The sequence below is a fragment of the Miniopterus natalensis genome, chromosome 6 (assembly GCF_054644295.1).
Source record: "Miniopterus natalensis isolate mMinNat1 chromosome 6, mMinNat1.hap1, whole genome shotgun sequence".
Classification (NCBI taxonomy): Eukaryota; Metazoa; Chordata; class Mammalia; order Chiroptera; family Miniopteridae; genus Miniopterus; species Miniopterus natalensis.
The window spans coordinates 46,273,923-46,293,479 of record NC_142086.1 but is presented as its reverse complement, the minus strand read 5'-3'; the positions used below and the strand labels follow the sequence as shown (position 1 = coordinate 46,293,479).

General features: G+C 49.2%; 1 protein-coding gene across 1 annotated transcript in view; it reads left to right on the top strand.

Moving 5' to 3' along the window:
• SLC12A8 (solute carrier family 12 member 8) overlaps positions 1 to 19,557 on the top strand; it is a 110,769-nt gene that overhangs the window by 50,073 nt on the left and 41,139 nt on the right. Inside the window, exon 5 of the mRNA XM_016200159.2 lies at positions 13,376 to 13,489. Coding sequence (XP_016055645.2) covers positions 13,376 to 13,489 — 114 coding nt within the window. The remainder of the gene's footprint in view (positions 1 to 13,375; positions 13,490 to 19,557) is intronic.

Sequence of the window (19,557 nt, the reverse complement as noted above, 5' to 3'; positions counted from 1 at the left end):
AAACTCACGGAATCTTATAGAGAATAACTTTTTGGTTTTATTATTTTGAAACCAAAATGCTAGATTTTGAAAAGGTATAACACTTTATAATCCCGATTGCTAGAAAACAAAAATATTCAAAAGTATATAAAATAATAAACTGAAATAGTAAATCTGTAATTACTATCCAAATGAACACTGTTTTAAACTTAAACATGCCCAGTGTGGTCATTGTCTAAGTTGTTATGTATGGCACATGCTTAAATTCCTAAAGGCATCAGGACACTTTTAGTTATGGCCTAAAACAAATTAATCAATTTGAAAAAAATTTTTTTTATACATTTTAATTTCCTGAAACTTGGCTGTCTCACAGTCAATGTAATGGTTTTTTTCCACCCGAAAATGTTGTGTGTCTTAAAGTTGATAGTGTCTTAGAACCCAGGAAACGAGGTTTATCGCCTCATATAATCTTGAAGCAATCTGTGAGGCAAGTGCTGTTATTGTCCATTTTCCAGATGAGTACAGCGAAGCACAGAGAAGGTCATAGAAACAAACTAATCATAGAAACCATACATAGCCTATATAGGTTTCTATTTTTTCTCAAATTTCTATGTGAAGTCAGAGGAAAATTACATTTTGCTGCAATGTCTTGGGTGGAAGCCATTTTTCAGAGCACTTCTGGCAGTCACTCCTCTCTCCCCGGTTCCTACCCTGTGAACAAGGTGCTGGTGGGGAGCTGGGGGAGGCGCAGGAAGACTGCACTCCGGCCTGGCCCCTCACTCCCTCACCCGGGATCTGGGGCAGATCACCTGTCTGTGCTTCAGCGTCCTCATCTGGAAAATAACAGCACTTGCCTCACAGATTGTTTCCACATTATATGAGGCCATAAACCTCGTTTCCTCAATTCTAATTCACTATCAATTTTAAGACACACAATATTTTTGGGTGGAAAAAAACCATTACATTGATTGTGAGACGGCCAAGTTTCAGGAAATAAAAATGTAAAAAAAAAAAAATTATACTCAAATTGAGGAAGTACAATAAATAAGAGTGTTTTGCCCCTTGGGGGAGTCTAGGCAAACGTCTCATCAGTGTACACGTTCCCTCTGTGGGGGAGAAGCTGCCATCTGTGTCCAGGTTTCCTTGTTACACTCTCTGCTGAGCCGCCTGAAGTGAGGCTGCCTTTTCAGCCTTTCGCCTGATGCCCCCCACCCCTTCCCCAGTCAGATGCCAAGCCCAGAGCGGATCGGTTGGGGCCCATTGTGGTTTGCCTTTCGTGTGGAAATTTCACCGTGCAGAATATCAGAAAATACTTCCGAAATCTCTTCCGTGAGTTTCTTTTGTACCTGACCTAGTGCCTCCCAACCACTTTCAGGTCACTGCACAGCCAGCAAGCAAATGCTAATATTTGCATAGTACTCCCGGGTAAAGGGAGGGGCAGGCAGGCCAAGAGGCCAAGTCCTTACCATCTGGAACCCATTCAGGGCATTCCAGTGCGGCCCACCTTTCCCAGTTAGTTTCTACAAAAAACCAAGCAGGAGGAGGAAGGGAAAATGAGAAAAGAAGAAAACTCTGGTAATGTTCACTGTGTTTTGCTGGAGAATTTTAAGGACATTTTAGGTTTTCAAAGTATTTCTTACAGTAATCGTCTGTTGTCTTATCAAAATACCCTTGAGCCTGTAGGTACCGTAAACAAAAGAGTTCTCCCCGTGGTTCTGACACAAGAACAGGTATCACAGGTCAGGTATGTACATATTCCCTAATGGCCTGAGGTCTGGGAATTTAAATGTAGGAAGTTCTCCAGGTGATTCTCTATGAGCCACCAGATCTGGGAACCACTTTGCCTTAAAGGCCCTTGGAGGGTTTCGCCTGGCACTACACCTTTTTTTTAGGTAGCCTTCCTGATGTAGTGGTCCAAACCCAGTCACAGAGTACCGGCGTGTATGTTCCCGGCCCTGCTCCAGGTATATGAGGAGGATGCCACAATGAGAGGGGGTCCGCTGATCCGCTGGGCCAGAAGCTCAGCCCCCCAGGCCTGCAATGTTCTGTGAGCGCAGTGTATCTCAGAGTTTGGTCTAGGGACTGCCTGCGTCAGAATCACCTGGAAGCTCGTTAGAAAAACAATCTGAATCAGACTCTCAAATTTCGGACTAGTAATTTGAATTTTAAAGCAGCACTGGTCATTCCCATGCACATTGAGATTTGGGAACTGCTGCATATATGTGATTAATAATCCCATTGATCTGTAAAGGGTTAATTTCAAGGACAGCCCAGACACTGGGTCAAAGGCAGACCTTTTACTGTATAGGAACCATCCAGACACGCAGCTGGAATGGTTCTTTGAGTAGCCTGTATAGCATAACCAGCTTTGCTTTTAGTACCACCATTGGAGTAGTAACTAGGGAAGGGTATTGAGGCCCAAAAGTCCTATCAGTGAAGCCGATGATATGATGGCTTGAATATACGTAAGACCCAACTCATCCCACCCTTGTCTTAGTTTCATCTGGCAGTTGGGGTGTTTTTGCTTTGCCATAATGGGTCTCCCCATCAGAGTGGAGCTTCTAGAATAAGTAATTTTTAATTTAGGGTTCATGAGCTCCTGAAATTGCATGCAAAAATTTATGTGAATAGGTATATTTTCTAGGAGAGGGTCCAGAATGGCCAGATTCTCAAAGGCACATTTGACCCCGAGCAAGGAAAGATTATGGATTTGAACAGAGGGATTTTTAAAGGTTAGGATTGTGAAGGATTGAAAACACGGACTCATGTCCTGGTAAGGATTTCTGAATGTTTGCAAACTGAGCCAACTGCAGAGTGAGATCTCCAGCGTGCCTCAAAAGGCACCTGGCTTCTCCCTTCTTTTCTTCCTGCCTCACCTTTTCTTCCTTCAGGTGTGTCTCTCTCTGTTTTTCCTCCCTGATCTTTTTCCCTGTTTTTGAACTCCCTGCCCCCATCCCGCCATGCTGCTGCCCCTCCTGACTATTCATCTCCTCTCTCGTCCTCTCCCTTGCTGACCTTAGTAGAAAGCAAATCACTGTTGTATTTGTTGTACCTATGGGATAACATCTTATGTTGGTGTTTCTTGTTTTTAAAATTAGATGAGTCGACCATTGAATATTTCTCTGAGAGAGGGAGAAAACAATACCTTGGGAACCCTGAACTCCTGGCTTTTTGGACTTGGCCCTTGATAGAAGGTTTTCTGTGGACAGGGGACCTCTCTCCTGCCTGGCTGCCGGAGGGCGGGAGCAGGCAGCCTCAGGCCTTCCTCTGTTTCTGATGAAGAAAGAGTGGCCAGAATCCTCTGCCCCGGCTCCAAGGCCCTCCTGCTATCTCCATTGAATTATTTTATTTGCTAGCTTTGGCTATGGAAAGCAGAGAGAGGAGCCATTAGGCTGAAGAGGCTGTGGGGACCTGGTCAAGGCTGCAGAAGGAAGCAAGAGCTGACACTGCCCAGCTCTACCCCTGTGTCCACTCCAGCTTTGTGAGCAGGAGGGTGTTTGGCCTCTGGGCTCCCTGGCCAGTGTTCAGGGGATGGATGCCTGAAGTATGAAGTCACTGGCTTGGGAGGGCCCTTTCACACTGCTGGGCCTCGCCTGCCTCAGCCCTCAGCAGCTGGGAGTTCCAGGGACACAGAGGGTGACACCCTGAGGGATGGGCTAGCGTAGCCACCTGTGCCCCAGCTCCTTGCCCTCCTTTGTGCTCCTCTCTGGCTGGGGGGAGTGAGCAGAATGCCCTCCATGTGGCAAATGACGGCACTTTCTGGCTCAAGCATTTTGGAGGTACCTGTTGGCTTGAGAGGTATTGTAGTAGGTCTGTGAGGGACACAAAGTCAGGGAGATGTGCCCTCAAATCACTCACATATGAGGCAGCCATCTAGAGACCAGAGAACCAGATGGACAATCCGAGGACTCTGTAGGCTGGGCTGTGAGCTGAGGAGCCGTGGATGCTGGGTGACAGGGAATATGGCAGTTGCCATGGGTGCAGTCAGCAGGAGAGCGCTGCCTCCTGGGGGAGGGTAGTAGATGAAGCCCCAAATCATACACTTGAAAGCTATACAGTGAGGTCTGGCATGGGCCTCCCCTTCCTCTTCTCCCTTCTCCCCTCACCCCAGGGCCCAGGTGGGGTTAGGACTAGAAGTTCCTGAACCTGCAGGAGAAGACCTGTTCACCATCCTACGTACCTGTCACTCCAGTCCCAGACCTTAATACTTGCTGGGGCTGGGCCACCAAAGTTCATCTTCAGGGACGTGTTCTGCCACAGGCTTAGCCCAACCCCAGCACACAGGCACCCTCTGCCCAGGACAACAGGGGGCAGAGCCAGCCCCTGGCACACCTCCGTGGAGGCTGCATTTGCCAGTGTTCTTCTTGGCCCTACAGAGAATGGACAAGTGGCTGTAACTGGTGGCCCAGTTAGAAATACTGCATCTTATTTATTACAGTTGTCAGAACCGTGGCTCAGCTATAATTTATCACTTGGACTTGGTCAATTTTGTTAGCCTTTCTGAATGCTCTCTTCATTTCTGCAAATTAGGTAATAATGCCTACCTCATGGGGTTGTCAAAGCATAACTAAGATGTTACAGGTAAGAAGGCTAGTGTCATAGCTGGCACATGTGGGTGCTCAACAAGTAGTTATCATTATAGTTGTTTATCCTGGAAAAATAGCTCCATGGAGGCCCCTGGGCTATGCTCCATGACAGTACTTCTCAAGCCTACAATCTTGGGATGTTGTTAAAATGAAGATTCCAATTCTTCAGGTAGGGGCAGTGGTGGTGGGGATGGGAGAGGAGAGAGCTGAGATTCTCATTTCTAACAGGCTCTCAGGTGATGCGCAGGCTTTCTTCCAAGACCATGCTTCACATAACAAGGCATGTCCCTGGGCCACATCAGCCAAGTCCAGCCTAGAGGAATGTCATCCTTTCTTCCTTCCCTTTGCTCTTCTCTCTACACTCCCTGGTCAATGGGCCATCAGAAAACTTTCCTGGCTCTACTGACAAATACTCCAGACAACAGGTGTGCTCGGGGACTCTCCCAGGTAGGATGTATGGTTCCCCTACCCATTGAGCACCCCCAGTGATTGCATCCATCTGGAGATGAGGAGAGGATCCAGAGGGAGGAGGGAACTTGTCCCTGACTTTGAGGAGATCCTAATGATGGGGAGTTGACACAAGGATACTTTCTCTCTTTAAGTACCCTTCAGAAAGGCTTTCAAAGGACCACAAAGGCAGAGGAGCCCCCTGGAAAGGAGCATGCTGGAACAAACTGTGCCCTGTTCCCCCTCTCAGAGCCAGAGGGTCTTGAGTGGGAGCAGTGCACCCTGGCAGCCCCCTCCCTCTGTGGTCTAACATTCTAATGTCCTTTGATACCAAATCTTCTGCCACAGGATTCTAAGAGAGCATCTTCCCCATTTCTTCCTTGGCTAGGACTTGGGGTAGGGGAGAGCTGCCCATGGCTGCAAAACTGGGGGGTCTGGGAGTTTGAATATTTTCAGCATGTTTCTTGGCAGGAGGGCCCCTTGACCATCCACCCCCTTCCCAGCTGCCTGGAGAGGGTGTCCAGGCAAGAGTGGGGCTGGAGAGTGGCTCACAGGTCAGAACTCTTGACTACCTCTGGAGGCCAGAGCTGTTGCAGGGGGACCACCAGTGGGCTAGGATTATTTTGGGATGTGGGAATGTGGGGTTTGAGCAGGATGGGAATTAGAACACCAGAGGCAGGGACAGCCAGAAGGAGTAAGTGGTGGCTGGGAGGAACCCACAGCCAGGGTGGAGACTTCCTGTCAAAACAGTCACTTATCCTGGCTGGAGAGTGCATTCCTTTCCCCTAGGAGATAAGAAGGCCAGATTTTCCTTTCTCAGGGTTCCTTTGAGCTCAGAGCTGCTTTGGGCAACCAGCGGGGGCTCTGCAGGCTGGGGCAGGGTGGGGGGCCTCTGCAGTCCCCTTGGTAGGGCCCCACGCTGACCAGCTCAGCTCCTGACTCCCCTCCCACACTCCTTGCACCCTTGGGAGAGCACTGACCCCAGTGTGGGAGCCAATGGTTGAATCCTGTCTATGCTTCAATTTTCTTACCTGAAAAATGCACCTACTTCATCGGGTTGTGATGAGCTAGTCTACACAGAGCTCTGGGAATGGTGCTGGCACAAACCCTTGCTCAGCATATGTGGTCATCACTATTATTATCCCAAGATACTTCCTTGTTTCCTGCCCCCAGGTGAGCCCTGAGTTCCCTAACCTTCTGGGGCGCCTGACAGTTCTTTCTTCTGTAGGCCTCTCCAGGCAAAAATCTCTTCTCACCTCAACTCTCTGACCCCCAGGCCATTATAGGAAAAGGTCATTAAGCATTTAAAGTAGAGCACATGTCAGCAGATGGAACAATTCCTTGGATATTAGAAATCTTTGTCAGGAAAAGGTCCATCCTTTCTCAACAAGTGAGGAGTCCTTTGCTCAGAAGGAACCCCAGGACTGCCTGTCCTGTCCTCGATTGTGGGGGTTGGCAGGAGCCACTCTCCTTACTGGAACTATCAGCCACCCCCTCCCAAGGGGGCTGCCCTGAGATCACCCCAACCGGGGCCCTTTATCCCCTGAGTTGCCCAGCTCTAGGCTTTTCCTGCTGCTCCCGCCAGCCAGCCAGTTATCCCGAAGGGTGGAGGCCTTCCCCAGGGGCCTGGAGGCTCCAGGCTGCTCCTCCCTGTGCCCTCTGGGCAGGCCCAGCCCCACTTCTGACTTCCCTTCTGGCCACTGCTGGAATGCCCAGCCCTCCCTCTGTGTATTTTCTCTCTGGGTGGGGGCCTGGGAGCTGGAAACCCTGCTCACATCCTCTCCCCATCCCCCTCTTTGGAGGACCAAGCTCACTAGGGCTGAAGCCAGAGAGGAGGCTGTGGTCAGGGGAAGGCTCCCAGCTCACTGCCCAGAGCTCCTGTGGGGAAGAAAAGCTGTGCTGTGGGTGGGCGCCTTGGGGGCCTCTTCAAAAACTATCGGATCTCCCCTTCCATCTTCCATAATCAATACAGTCCAAATCAATACAGCCCAGTTGAGTTCAATTTTAAAATTTTTATGGAGCATCTAAGTGGACCAGGATTGTTATGACCCATTTCAAAGAAAGGCCAGCCCGTGATGACTTGGTACTGTGTGGACTCCAGCTCAGCCCTAAGCGAGGTTTACTGTTCCATTTGCAGTTCTCCATGCCTTTCGAGCAGCTGACTTCCATTTCTGAACTGCATTTTCCCCAGTTGTAGAAATGGGCCAGTGAATTAGATCATGAAGTGTTCCTATCTGCCCTGATGGAGAGCACTCGTGACACTGAAATAATGGAAGATGTTATGCCAGTACTTGTCATGCATGATTGCTTTGATTCATTAGCATATTAAAATGTGGTAGTTCTGGAGTGTGTGGTGTATCAATAGCCACAGAGAAAGGGAAGGAGTGTCCAGGAGGTAGGGGGTGGCGCTGACATGTCTGAAGCTAATTTGGGATTTTACATCTGCCATTGGAAATCAGTAGTGTGTTTGGACGGTGTATCCTGATTGTTGAGAATGGGCTTCTGGTTTGGCAACTTTCAGGATGAGCAGGGTTATGAAAAACCAGCTAGTACGCTACTCTCCTGCTGCTCTCCATCACCTGGGTGCTCATTAGGAATGCAGGATCTTGGGCCCATTCCAGACTGAGGGGCAGAATTTGCATTTCACAGGGGGAAGTGCTCACCTACAGTCCCACAGTGAGTCTGCGGGGGGAATCCAGGCGGAACCCAGGTGTCCTGACTCTTGGTCTTGTCATAGTTCCCCCCTCCCTCCCCAGAGATCTTTGGGGCCCTCATTCCCCACACAAAGGAGGAGAATAGCTGGGACTCCTCCCAAACCTACACATTTGGATGCATCCTTCCTCCTCTGACCTGTGGCTGCCTCACTCCCTGCAGCTTCCAGGAGCTAATACCAAAGCCCAGAGGAGGAGAAACCCCAGTGACCAGCCCCGGTGCCGGGGGCATGCTGGGTTAGCTGCCCTTCTCCATCCACCTCAGACCATCTGGGGTGGGGTGGTATCTACGTAAGTGCATGTGCGTGTGGGGGCTGCTTGGGCAGGAGCTCTGTGGGCACTCAGTGGCAGGATGGGACCCTGGACACTCCCTTTCTCCTTCACTGACCTCTCTTTGTCAGGCTGTCATTGCAGACTCATTGCCCCTTCCCCCAAGATGCAGATCTCTGCCCTCATGAGGCCATGCCCCAGAGCAGTCCAGGTATAAAGGACGCTGGGCAGTCCCTCCTGGGTTCCAGTCCAGCTCCACCATGGAGTTGGGCCTTAGGAGGAGTTGTGTCTACAGCATAATGCTTGAGCTTTGGAAAAGGCACCCATTGTGTGTTTTCCTCAGGGCACACCTACTGTACTTCCTCTTCCTTTGGGATCCTCAACTTGCTCTTGGTGGCCTTCTCTTGCCCTGCCAGAGCCCCTCCCCTCCCCCACCCAAGGTGTTGTCTGGGATGTGTGTCCCTTCCCAGAACCTCAGCCTCTCCTTTCCTTTCCCTTGTGGAGTTGCTCTTCCTGTGATCTCCCAGGCCCAGCCTGCCCTTTGGGTCTGGGCGGTGGGCCCCTCCCTGCCTTCCTCTTTCTCTGGCCCTTCCTCCACTCTTTCTATTCCTGGTTGGACCAGCCTCTTTTATTGTCCATTCCCAGGAAAGGGCTATCTTGCTGGTCAAGGGGTTGGGGATGGGAGCCAAGAAGAAAGCCAGTGCCGGAAGCCCCCCTGCCCTCCTGGAGCCCGCAGCTCACAGCGGGGTGGTGGCTGGAGTGCCAGTCATTTTTAGAAATCTTGATTTCTAAATTAGTCAGTGGTCGCAATCTGACATCCACATGTGGGGGCCGATGACTTCCGGACTGTCTCTTCTAATTTCAGTAGACCCCAGAGGCAGGGACCGCAGGGGTGGGGGAACCACAGGTGCCACGGAGAGCTTCCTAGCAGCCACCTTACCAGAGGGTTTGGGGCCCAGCCCAGCACTGAGGGACATGTGCTTTGTCACTGCTTGTGACCAAGGCTGACCATCTTTGGCCAAGGCAAGGTGGGATCCCATGAGCACCCCTCTGAGCAGACAGTGGACCTGAAGAGCCACAGTTCAGTGATGGCATCCCAAGAAGCTGTGTTACACGAATTCTGAGGGGAAAGGCCCAGCCTTTCTGCAGACAGACCCCCAAGTGTCCTCCCTTTGCCAGGTCTTGCCTGAGTTTTGTTGTGATTTGTTCTTTCTGAAAGCACATAGCTCAAATGGAACCAAAGTATTTTTTTCTGTGGCTATAGAAACAGCTGGTCAGGTCAAAGCCATATACATTCATACACAGCAGTTTCTGGCACTGGGCATCCCAGGCCTTTCAGATTTGGTAGTTGCTGAGAGGACCCCAGCCCAACTCCCCTGTTTTACCGGAAGAGGAGCTGAAAGGCAAAGGAACAATTTTTAGAAAACCTCGAGAAACAACTCTGGGATGAATGACAAAGAAATGGTATGGTTGATGGAAAACTGAATTCAGGCAGACCTGGAGTCCAGGCTGGGCTCTGCCTCCTGCCAGCTGTGCAAGCCCCAGCTACGCACACCCCTCAGCTGGTGCCGTTCCCCAGGTGGGCCCCCCATCTGCCCCTCAGATGGAGAGCCGGATGCTGTAATCTCGGGGGAGTATCTCAAGAGGCTGATGGAAACCTGTGCTGCTCACATCTCTCTGTGAGGAAGGGCAGTGCCAGAGCCGGCTCAGGGCCTCCTGGAGCAGATGCAGCGGCCGTAACACAGGCAGGTCTGGCTGCATGACCTTGGACAAGATTCTGCACCTCCCTGAGCCTGGTTTCCTCACCTCGGAGCTTGCAGGATAGTTGCGAAGATCAATGATGACTTTGTAGAGAGCTTAATACCCAGTGGCTGGCATGTTCAAGGTGCTCAGTGAGCGGCTACTCATCATTATTCTCAGGACTCCAGTGTAAGAGGTCATGGCCCTGGCCAGTGTGGCTCAATGGTTGGAGCATTGGCCCTTGGACCAAAGGGTCATGGGTTTGATTTCTGGTTAAGGGCACATACCTGGGTTGCAGGTTCAACCCCCTACCCTGGTTGGGGCATGCACAAGAGGCAACCAATCAATGTGTGTCTCTCACATCTCTCCCTCTCTCTCCCTCTCTTCCCCCACCCCCTTTTCCTCCTCTAAAAAAAATCTCCCCTTTCACTCTCTCTAAAAATCAATGGAAGGAATATCCTTGGGTGAGGGTTAACAACAACAACAACAACAAAAAGAGATCATGGCAGCAGGTGTCTGCTCAGGCCAGCTAACCATACCCCAAGCCTCAGCCAGCAACTGCAAGCCAGGCAGAGACATCTGTGCCTGCCCTGGTGCCCGCTCTGCATAAGCTCAAGGTCCAGGTGGGCCACCCGGCTCGGAGTGTGGGAGAGAGACTGGGGTCCCAGGAGGTGGTGTGAGGGCCGGTCAGCTCAAGCCTATGTGGGGGCTGGCTCAGGACTGGGGACCTGAGGTGTGGTACAGAGGTTGTGGGGTAGAAATCACAAGGGCCTAGGAAATAAGGCAAGTCCGCCATGTAAGCCTCTGGGGCCCCTTCTCATCCATTGGAAAGTGGCGCATGTGAATGGCAGGCCATGGGGTCTGTCCCTGCTTGAGTGAACTTGGTCAGAAAGTCATAAAATGCTCTCTGGCCTTGAATTCTGGTTTGAGGGAGATGAGGGCAGGATCTGACCTCAGAGCCCGGTTCAGAGACCTCAGGCTGTGTTCTGCAGGTGTGGCTGGGGGCTGGGGTGTGCTTTCTCTCTCTCACTCGCTCGTTTTTTTGTTTTTTTTTCCTTTTTTTGATCCTTACTTTATTCACCCTGTTTTACTTACGTTTTTCTCATAAACCACTGAAATCACTTTGAGAAGCAGGGGGAGTAGAGATGGAAAAAAAAGATATTTGTTTATAGATAAACTGGAGAAAGTGAGCTTTCAATTATGGGATGTTTTGTTTGTTTTTCTAAAAGATATTATATTTTGATGGCAAGTTGATTATGCTCATTAAAGACAATGTGGAAAACGCGTAAACATAAAAGGAAAGACAAAGAAACTGCCCCTAATTGCGTTTGGTATGTTTGCTTCTAGTCTTTCCTTGTCCATGTACAAATTGAAAGTTTTGGGGGTATTTATGCTATAAACGGTATCCAGTTTTCTTACTTAACATATATACAGCATGGATACTTTTCTATATTACTAAAAACCCTTTATAAGAGTTTGAAATATTTCAGCCCCCATAGTTAGACATTTAGACCCATTTTACATTATAATAAATAAAGCATTGTCAAGCAGCTTGGTCCATAAAGTTCTTTTCAAAGTCAAGGTTATTCCCTTGAGAGCAGTTCAGACTGGCCTTGGAGGAGAGGCTGGGTCAGCAGGGTCGGTGTGAGTGTGCCTGTGAATGCGTGAGGGCTGCATTTCCCTCTGCCCCCGGAGAGAAGGGGGCTGAGGCAGGCTCCTCCCAGCCCCCCGTGGGAGCCAAGTGACTCATCCTCTCATCTGTGGTTGTGTTGGTGGGATGGAGGCAGAGGAAGGGCTTCCCAGTGACTCATCTATGGGGCCTGAAATCACTTTGACCCTTCAGGCTTACAGGCCTGGTGACCAAATACCTGCCCATGTCAGGGCCCCCTTAGGGGACGGAGCCCCACGGAGCCTGATGAAGTATTTATGTCCCACACGCTGGCCTGCCTGGTGCACTCAGCCTGCGCTCAGATGTGCTTTCAGACCTGAGCATCCTTCCAGCTTGGCTGAGCTCCGTTCCAAGGCAGGCTGGACGGGTTTTCTCCTCAGAAAGGCTAGCCACGGGGTCAGCCAGCGGATAAACTGCAGTTAACTTAGCTATTGTCGCTTTTTTGTTAACGTGGGGAGGACTGGCTGTGACAATGCCAAACCATTCAGAAACGTTGCACAGTTCCTGGGATTGAATGTCCCCCAGGACAGATTCCGTGTTCAGAAAAGAAAGCTGTCGACAATCATTTTAAGTCCCGACCCAGCTCCCAAGGGTCTCTTGTGCTTCACTGCGCTTTCATTTTATTTTTTATTTTTTTGGAAAATATTTTTCCTATGAAGTTATGAATCTTGGAAGCTGTGGGAAGCTCTGGAGATCTCACTGGACTCATCGGAGAGCAGGGGCTCTTTCTCCAGTGGATGTTCAGGGTGAGGTTAAGCCCTGAGGCAGGTGGAGGACAGGCAGGAGGAGATTCTGCCACCCCACCCTAGGGGTCGGCTATGGAGTGACGGCCCAGTGCCCATCCACCGTGATTGCAGGGGTGGGGGGAGAAGGGGCAGGATGGGCTTCTCTTGGACTGTAGTTAACAGGAACAAACCAACTCATTCTTAGAGATGAGCTTCAGAAGTGCAGCTGGAGAGCCCGCTTATTCCTGAGCCCAAGAATGCTGAACTCGTCTCTTGAAATTTCACAGCCCCCTAGCATGTCCATGGATGCTGTTCAACCTGGCTTCCTTTGACAAAGAAGCAAAGTGCCTGCAGGATTAAAGCCACTTGAAAAATTTCATTCAAGTCAATGTACAGAATGTTGAAAATGCATTGAAGAAATCAGATCTGAGATGTCCCCTCTGTAAAGGAGTCTGTGAACAAGTCACACTGAAAGTGTGAATGTGGGACGTGCCCTGAGCTGAGATCTGGGGGAAAGATTCTTTTCAGTGTGACCCATATTCACAACCTATCTGCTGTGTCCCAGGTGCAGTGCTTGACTCCAGGGGACGGAGATTTGTAAGACTGGACTTCTTGCCCCAAGGAGTCTAGTTGGGGAAAGACCTAATATGGCTGATCATGGTGCCATCTGCACCCGGAAGGAGGAATTGATTCTGATTAGGGAGCTCATGTAAAGCCCAAAGGGAGCAACCTTTGATATGGGCTTTACATGAGTGGGCACGATATTGATGCTCAGAGCTGTGGGAGGAGGGTCTGGGAGGTGGGGGCACCGGGATGGGCATTCCTGGTATCTGTGGGACTGCTGGGGAGAGGGAAAGGCAAAGGGTGAATCAGAAATGGTGAGGTGTTGCCAGGCTGTGGAGGGCTTTGACATTCATCCTAAGGAATTTGGACTTCATTCTGTAGCTAATGGGGATCCATGGAAACATTTCCAAGCAGAGGGGTCACTTAATTTTGTAAATTAAAAGCAAACACAAATACATGCTCATTGAAAGAGTTCAGCTATACCAAAGTCTAGAAGCAAGAAACCGAAAATGCTCCCATTCCCAGAGGTGATTGCTGTGTCTACAGGTGCAGACACACAAAAGTCAAGGAAGGAAGATGATTCTGTCCCACCTTCTCTCGCTCCAGAAGAGAGGACTGTAACCCTGGGACGCCTGTGCTATACCCTGTCGCTTGGCTCACGTTGCTCCCCTGTGTGTATTTCAGATCATGGTTTTATCGGATATTCACCGGAACTGCTGCACAACAACACTCTGCCAGATTACAGCCCCGGGGAGTCTTTTTTCACTGTCTTTGGGGTGTTCTTCCCAGCAGCTACAGGTATTGTAATTTGGACTCTTTCTCATGCTCACGTTGGGGGTATAAATACTTGGTTCCTAAAACTCAGAGTCATAACTGACCTTCACATGCTCTTAGGATGTATATCTGACTGTAGAGATATGTTAGCCTTGACTGACGGGTAACATTTACTCCTTCGTAATCCCTGAAGGCGCCCAACGTGATTTAATCTTCCTTAACCCCTTTGCTTACACATTGACACCTCTGGGCCAAGTCAATAGAGCTGACAAGCTTCTCTTAGGGCTGAGCAGGATCATGCTGGGGGCCTGGACTGGAAGCAGTAAACTAATATGCTGATCAAATGATCCATAGGAAATAACTGTTTGCTGGGGACTGGGCTTGTCCCCAGGGCACAGACTCAGACGCGCATTTCACCCTTGATGAGGCTGTGTTGGTGCCCTGGAGGGTGGCTGATCTTTTCTCCTATCCTCCTCACCTTCTCCCTGTGCCTTCCTATGTGTGGCCATTTCCTTACCCATCACCCCCTCCCCAAATAGGACAGGGGTAGAAAGAGGAGGGGGAGCTACTAAAATGTCAAACATTTAAAAACCTGTCTACACCAGGTGTTGGCAGGGATGTGGAGAAACTGGGATTCTCACATGCTTTTGGAAAAGTTTGGTGGTCTCTTAAAAATTAAACGCACACCCAGCCATTCCCCTCCTGGTGGTCTCCTGCAGAAGATGAAAGCACATGTCCATAGACTTGTACGTGAAAGTTCAAAGCGGCTTGATTGGTAGGAGTCCCAAACTGGAAGCAGCTCGCATATTCATCAACAGATGAATGGGTAAATAAGCGATGGTGTTGCCGTACAATATAAACTGCTCATCAATAAAAAGACATGAACTATTGATACATGCAACACTATAGACAAATCTCAGAATAATTATGCTGAGTGAATGAAGTCAGACAAGAAAGGGTGCCTTTTTAAAAAGATACAATTGTAAAAACTCCATTTATAAAAGATTCTAGAAATTGCAAACTATAGTAGCAGAAAGCAAACCAGTGAATGCCTGGAAATGGGGGTGAGGGAAGCAAGAGGGGTGAACAAGAAAATTTGGGGCAATGAAAAACACATTCTTGACTATAGTGATGGTTTTACAGGTCTATTCACCTGTCAAAACTTTTCAGATTGTTACTCTTTGAACATGTGCAGCTTATGTTAGTCATTCCTCGGTAAAGCTGTTAAAATGAAAAAAATAAAAATAAAAACAACTTTAATTACCCTTCCACAGTCCCTCAGTTTTTCCCCTCTAGCAATGGCCCCTTTTCTTTCTTCTTTACAGCCAAACACAGAGCTTTGTCTGTAACCCTGCCCTGAACCCCATCCCATGTTCCTGTTTTCTGTTCACTCCTCTGTTCTCTCTTTTTATAATTTCAAGACCCTCTCTCCAGTGAAGTGATTCCTTTCAAAGTCATCATTTTGACATGACTCAGTTTGTGGGCATTCAATTTGTCTATGTGCCTGACCTCTCAGGAGCATTCTACCTACTCCTCCTTTTCTCTTGCTTTTTATGACGCACCACCCTTTTTATCTCCCTCCTAACCCTCTGACTTGCCTTTATAGGTGCACCCTCCTCTGCCTGCCCATTAAGCGTTGGGGTTCTTTAGGTTATGCCTGGGCCCCCTTCTCTCCTTTCTTTGCTGTTTGCCTTGGAATCTCATCTAGGCCCATTGTTCAGTGACCACCCATAGAGCTAATGACTCCCCAATTTGTACCTTCAGCCCAGGCTCTCTAAGCTTCACATCATAGTTTCAGTTGCCCACATGACATCTTCTCTTGAGTATCTCAAACCCAGCATGTTCAGAACCAAACCCACCCCACCTTTCCCCCAGCTGGTTCTCCTCCACTCCTGATCTCAGGAAATGGCACCTCCAGCCAGTGAATTGCTCATACCAGCAGTGGGGAATAATTCATGATACTTCCTTTACCACCTACTCTATCCATCTGGACCACCTGACCACTCTCACCCAAGCTTCATCTTTCACCTGGATCATTGCAGTAGCTGCTTACCTGTTGCCTCTTGAGGCTAGGCCATAAGCATGAGCCCGGAGCTGGACCTCAGTACTGGCAGGTAGAATCTTGGTCCTCAAATCCAGGTGTACCAGAAATAGTGTATCTCTTTCATTTTTAGGAATTGAAGAGAGTCAACTTCTGACTCTAAGCCTTTATTCTTCCAGGATGACTGAAAACTGATGTCAGTCACTGGTCATGCCTCCGTCTTGCCATGCCATTCTGTTCCAGGGTCTTAGGGTCTTACCAAGTACCAAGGCATGTTAGGGGGGCTCTGGCTATCCATTATCTGTACACAGAGCCAGGCCCTCCCATTTTCCAGTCTGCACATCCCTTCAGGTATGTGCTCTTTGCTGCTTCTGAGCCACTTTGGGGGACTAGAAATCTGCTAAGCCTGGCAACCCCATGCTTAGAGTCTTTGCATTTCCCAGACCTTCCTTACTGAGGTCTTGCTGCCAGGGAGTGGGCCCTAGGTCCTCATTGCTCCAGATCCTGTGGGTTTTTCTCTCCCTGGCCCCAGCTCCAGGGGAAGCCTTCTGTTTTATACTGGAGACACCCTGTCCAGGGCCAGTTTCGTGGGTATGAGCCTGTGCATTCACACTGTGCCCCAAGCTCAGGGGGCCCCATAATGGTTTAATGCTTTCCTCTTGATAAAATTCTTAATAATTTTTGAAGCAGGGATGCTGTCTTTTTATCTGCACTGGGCTCTGCAAACTCTGTTTTTCCCAGCCATTCTGCTGTTTCTCTATCTTCTAAAATTTCCTAAGGGCCTGGGATTTTGAGAAACAGAGCCCAAAGCAAGTTCTACTTCTTCCCTGCCACATAGCACCCCCAAGACAATAAAATATAGTTGACCCTTGAACAACATGTGTTTGAACTTTTTGGGTCCACTTATATGCAGATTTTTTTTTTTTCCCCAATAAATGCATATAGTACTGTAAATGTATTTTCCTTATGATTTTCTTAATAACATTTTCTTTTCTCTAGCTCTCTTTTTTGTAAGAAGACAGTATAGGTACATATGACATACAAAATATTGACTTTTTATGTTACCATTTAAGCTTCTGGTCAATAGTAGGCTAATAGTAGTTAAGTTTTGGGGGAGTCAGAAGTTATATGTGGATTTTTTACTGCATGGGGGGTTGGCATTGTTCAAGAGTCAATTGATAGGTTAACTTCCTTTTATTATTATTATTTTGTTAATTCTAACCCAAGGATATTTTTTCCATTGATTTTCAGAGAGAGTGGAAGGGAGATGGGGAGGGAGAGAGAGACAGAGAGAGAGAAAGAGAGAGAGAAAGAGAGAGAGAGACATCGATGAGAGAAACACATCGATTGGTTGCCTCCAGCACAAGTCCCATCTGGCGCCAGGGATCAAACCTGCAACCCAGGTATGTGCCCTTGACTGGGAATCGAACCCTTGACCCTTTGGTGTGCGGGCCGATTCTCTAACCACTGAGCAATGCCAGCCAGGGCAGCTTCCTTTTGAATAGAAAGAAAGGGAAAGGGGGAAACAGAATAAAGGCAATTTAAAAAAGAAGTTAACATCTGAAAGTATATTCAGCTCCCCCTCCCTGTTCTCCTGTCTCCTGACCCACTTGGAGCCCGCATTCAAGGGGCTTCCCACCTGGGCGTTTCCTTGGGCCTGACTGTGAGCCCTGAAGCCAAGTCAAGAACCCCTGGGGCAGATGCCAGGTTAGCACTTACACCTGAGGCAGGGCTTGGGCTCCTTGGCTGGCAACCCTCCAGAGGGTGTTCTTCTCAGGCACCCCCAGGAGCCGCCTCAGTAATGTGACTCGCTGGGCCCTCTCCACACTGTCCCGTGGCTTCCTTTGTTTGCCTGTCCAAGCCCTGCCTCTTAGTAAGAGGGGAGAGAAGGGCAGGGGGCGACAAGCCTCCCCTACAGTGCTTCTCCCTTCAGTAGGGAATTCGCAGAGCCTCAGATTCGAAGGTGCCACCCGGTAGCCCAGAGTGTGAGCTGGACTAACATTTGAGATCAGCTTGTCCAGCAACTGCCCGCCTTTTCCTCCACGTTTGTTTTTGATAATTGCACTAAAAACCTCACGTACACTGGAAAGTCTGAGATGCCTCCCGGGACCAGAGAGGAGTAGCTCTGCCCTTTCTTTGAGGAAGACTGCTACCTAAGAATATTAGTCAAGCTTTATTTTCTGTGGTTGAAATTCTGAAAATATTATTTTGTAATACTCCAAATATAAACTTCTAATCCCGACCTAACTGTCTGCACAGGCTTCTTTCACCCCGCCCCTCCTAGGGGATATGCTGCCCTGTCCCTGTTACCCCCTCAGCCCAGCCAGCTGAAGAATCGCTGATCTGATCCTTTCTTTGACCGCCTGGTAAAGGAAGAGCACGCAGCGCTTTATGAAGGGTGGCTAAGGGTCACCCAGCTAACTGGTGGCTGAGCTGGGCCGCCGTCCTGCTGCGGAGCATTGCCTCCCCTGGCCCTCTGTCCGTTTTCCAGGGGCCCCAGTGTAAACATGGTAGGCAGGGCGAACAATTTGTATCACTTGGCTTTCCCCTGGCAGATGTTCGGTGAAGCTATGAAAAGCATGGATGATTGGCAGTTTCCATGGTGATGGATTTGCCAAGGATTAGCTCTGAGTGAGTCATGGCTGGGGCTCCCTCCAACGCCATCCTCTTCTGGAACAAGAGAACCTCTAGGCTGTGGGGAGGGGAGAAGAGTTTGGAAGAACAAACACTTTAGCCCTCCCCCCTGCCCCCCCTGCATCCCATCTCCAGCCAGAGACATATTGTTTAGGTTACTTCAGAGATTTTATCCCAAAGGCAGGAGACTTTCTGGGAAGAGCAGCTGAAGACTAGGTTTTGGTGGCTCCTCTGGATTTCCAAACCCTGTCCTGTCCTTCTGTCCTCGCTGCTCCACCACGCCCTGTGGAAGTGGCTGCAGGGTGGGGTTGGGGCCCTGGATAGACTGTGTATTTGCTTTGTTTTTAAAAGTACTTTCCTTCTTCAAGCTACACTACCAAAGTTTCCCTGAAAAACAAACATCTCTCCTTACAGGGTTTTCACACACACACACACACAACACACACACACACACACCCCCTACACTACACACACACACACACCACATATACACACACACACCACATACACACACACACACCACATACACACACACCCCCTACACTACACACACACACACACCGCATACACACACACCCCACACACAGACACATACATGCAGCCACTCCAGGGATCTGGGACCACAATACATGGAGGAACTAGAAAATGGAAATTTACTGGGAATAAGACCAGTATGTGAAATCATGTAACCCCTGTCCCCAAATCTCAAACTCTTCCTGGAAGGGATGAGAGCCTCTTGTGGTTGACCACACCCAGCATAAAAATGTAGCAGGGAAACCAATAGCCTTTACCCATCACCTTCGTGGTCAAGAGTCATGTTATTTCTGGGACATCCTTTGACCTCCCTGGCCCTGATTCCCTTTCCCAGCTCACACACGAGCACACCCTGGGAAGCTCTGGGACTCTGCTAGGCCCTTCTGGATTGGGGGCTGTATGCAGAACCCTCAGCCCTGGGCCTCAGTGCTGGCTCTGCCTTCAGCCTACCTCCCACATTCCTCCCCTCCCAAGGCATTCCCTAGGTCTCCAAAGTTGTGTGTCTTGTGGGTGAGAAAAGAAAAACTTGCTGCACCAGAATGGGGTCCCCAGTTTAAAGAAGAGAGACCCAAGTAAGGACATCTGAAGACAGGGCTCACCCCTCTACATTCTGAACAGGAACAGGAGAAAAGAAGGAAGCTTTACATTTATTATATATGTTTATTTTTGTAATTTTATATATAGAATTAATTTATAATTTTATCAAAATCATGCAATAGCATACTATGCCAGGCACTGCGCTACTATGTCGGGCGCTATGCTGACTGCTTTAGAGTCTTTCATTTAAACCTCGCCACAGCCCCACTGGTTCTGGCAAACATAGGTTTACCATGAAGCTCATGAAATGCAGGCTCCCTTGTCCCTCACTTCTGTGAGCTCCTTC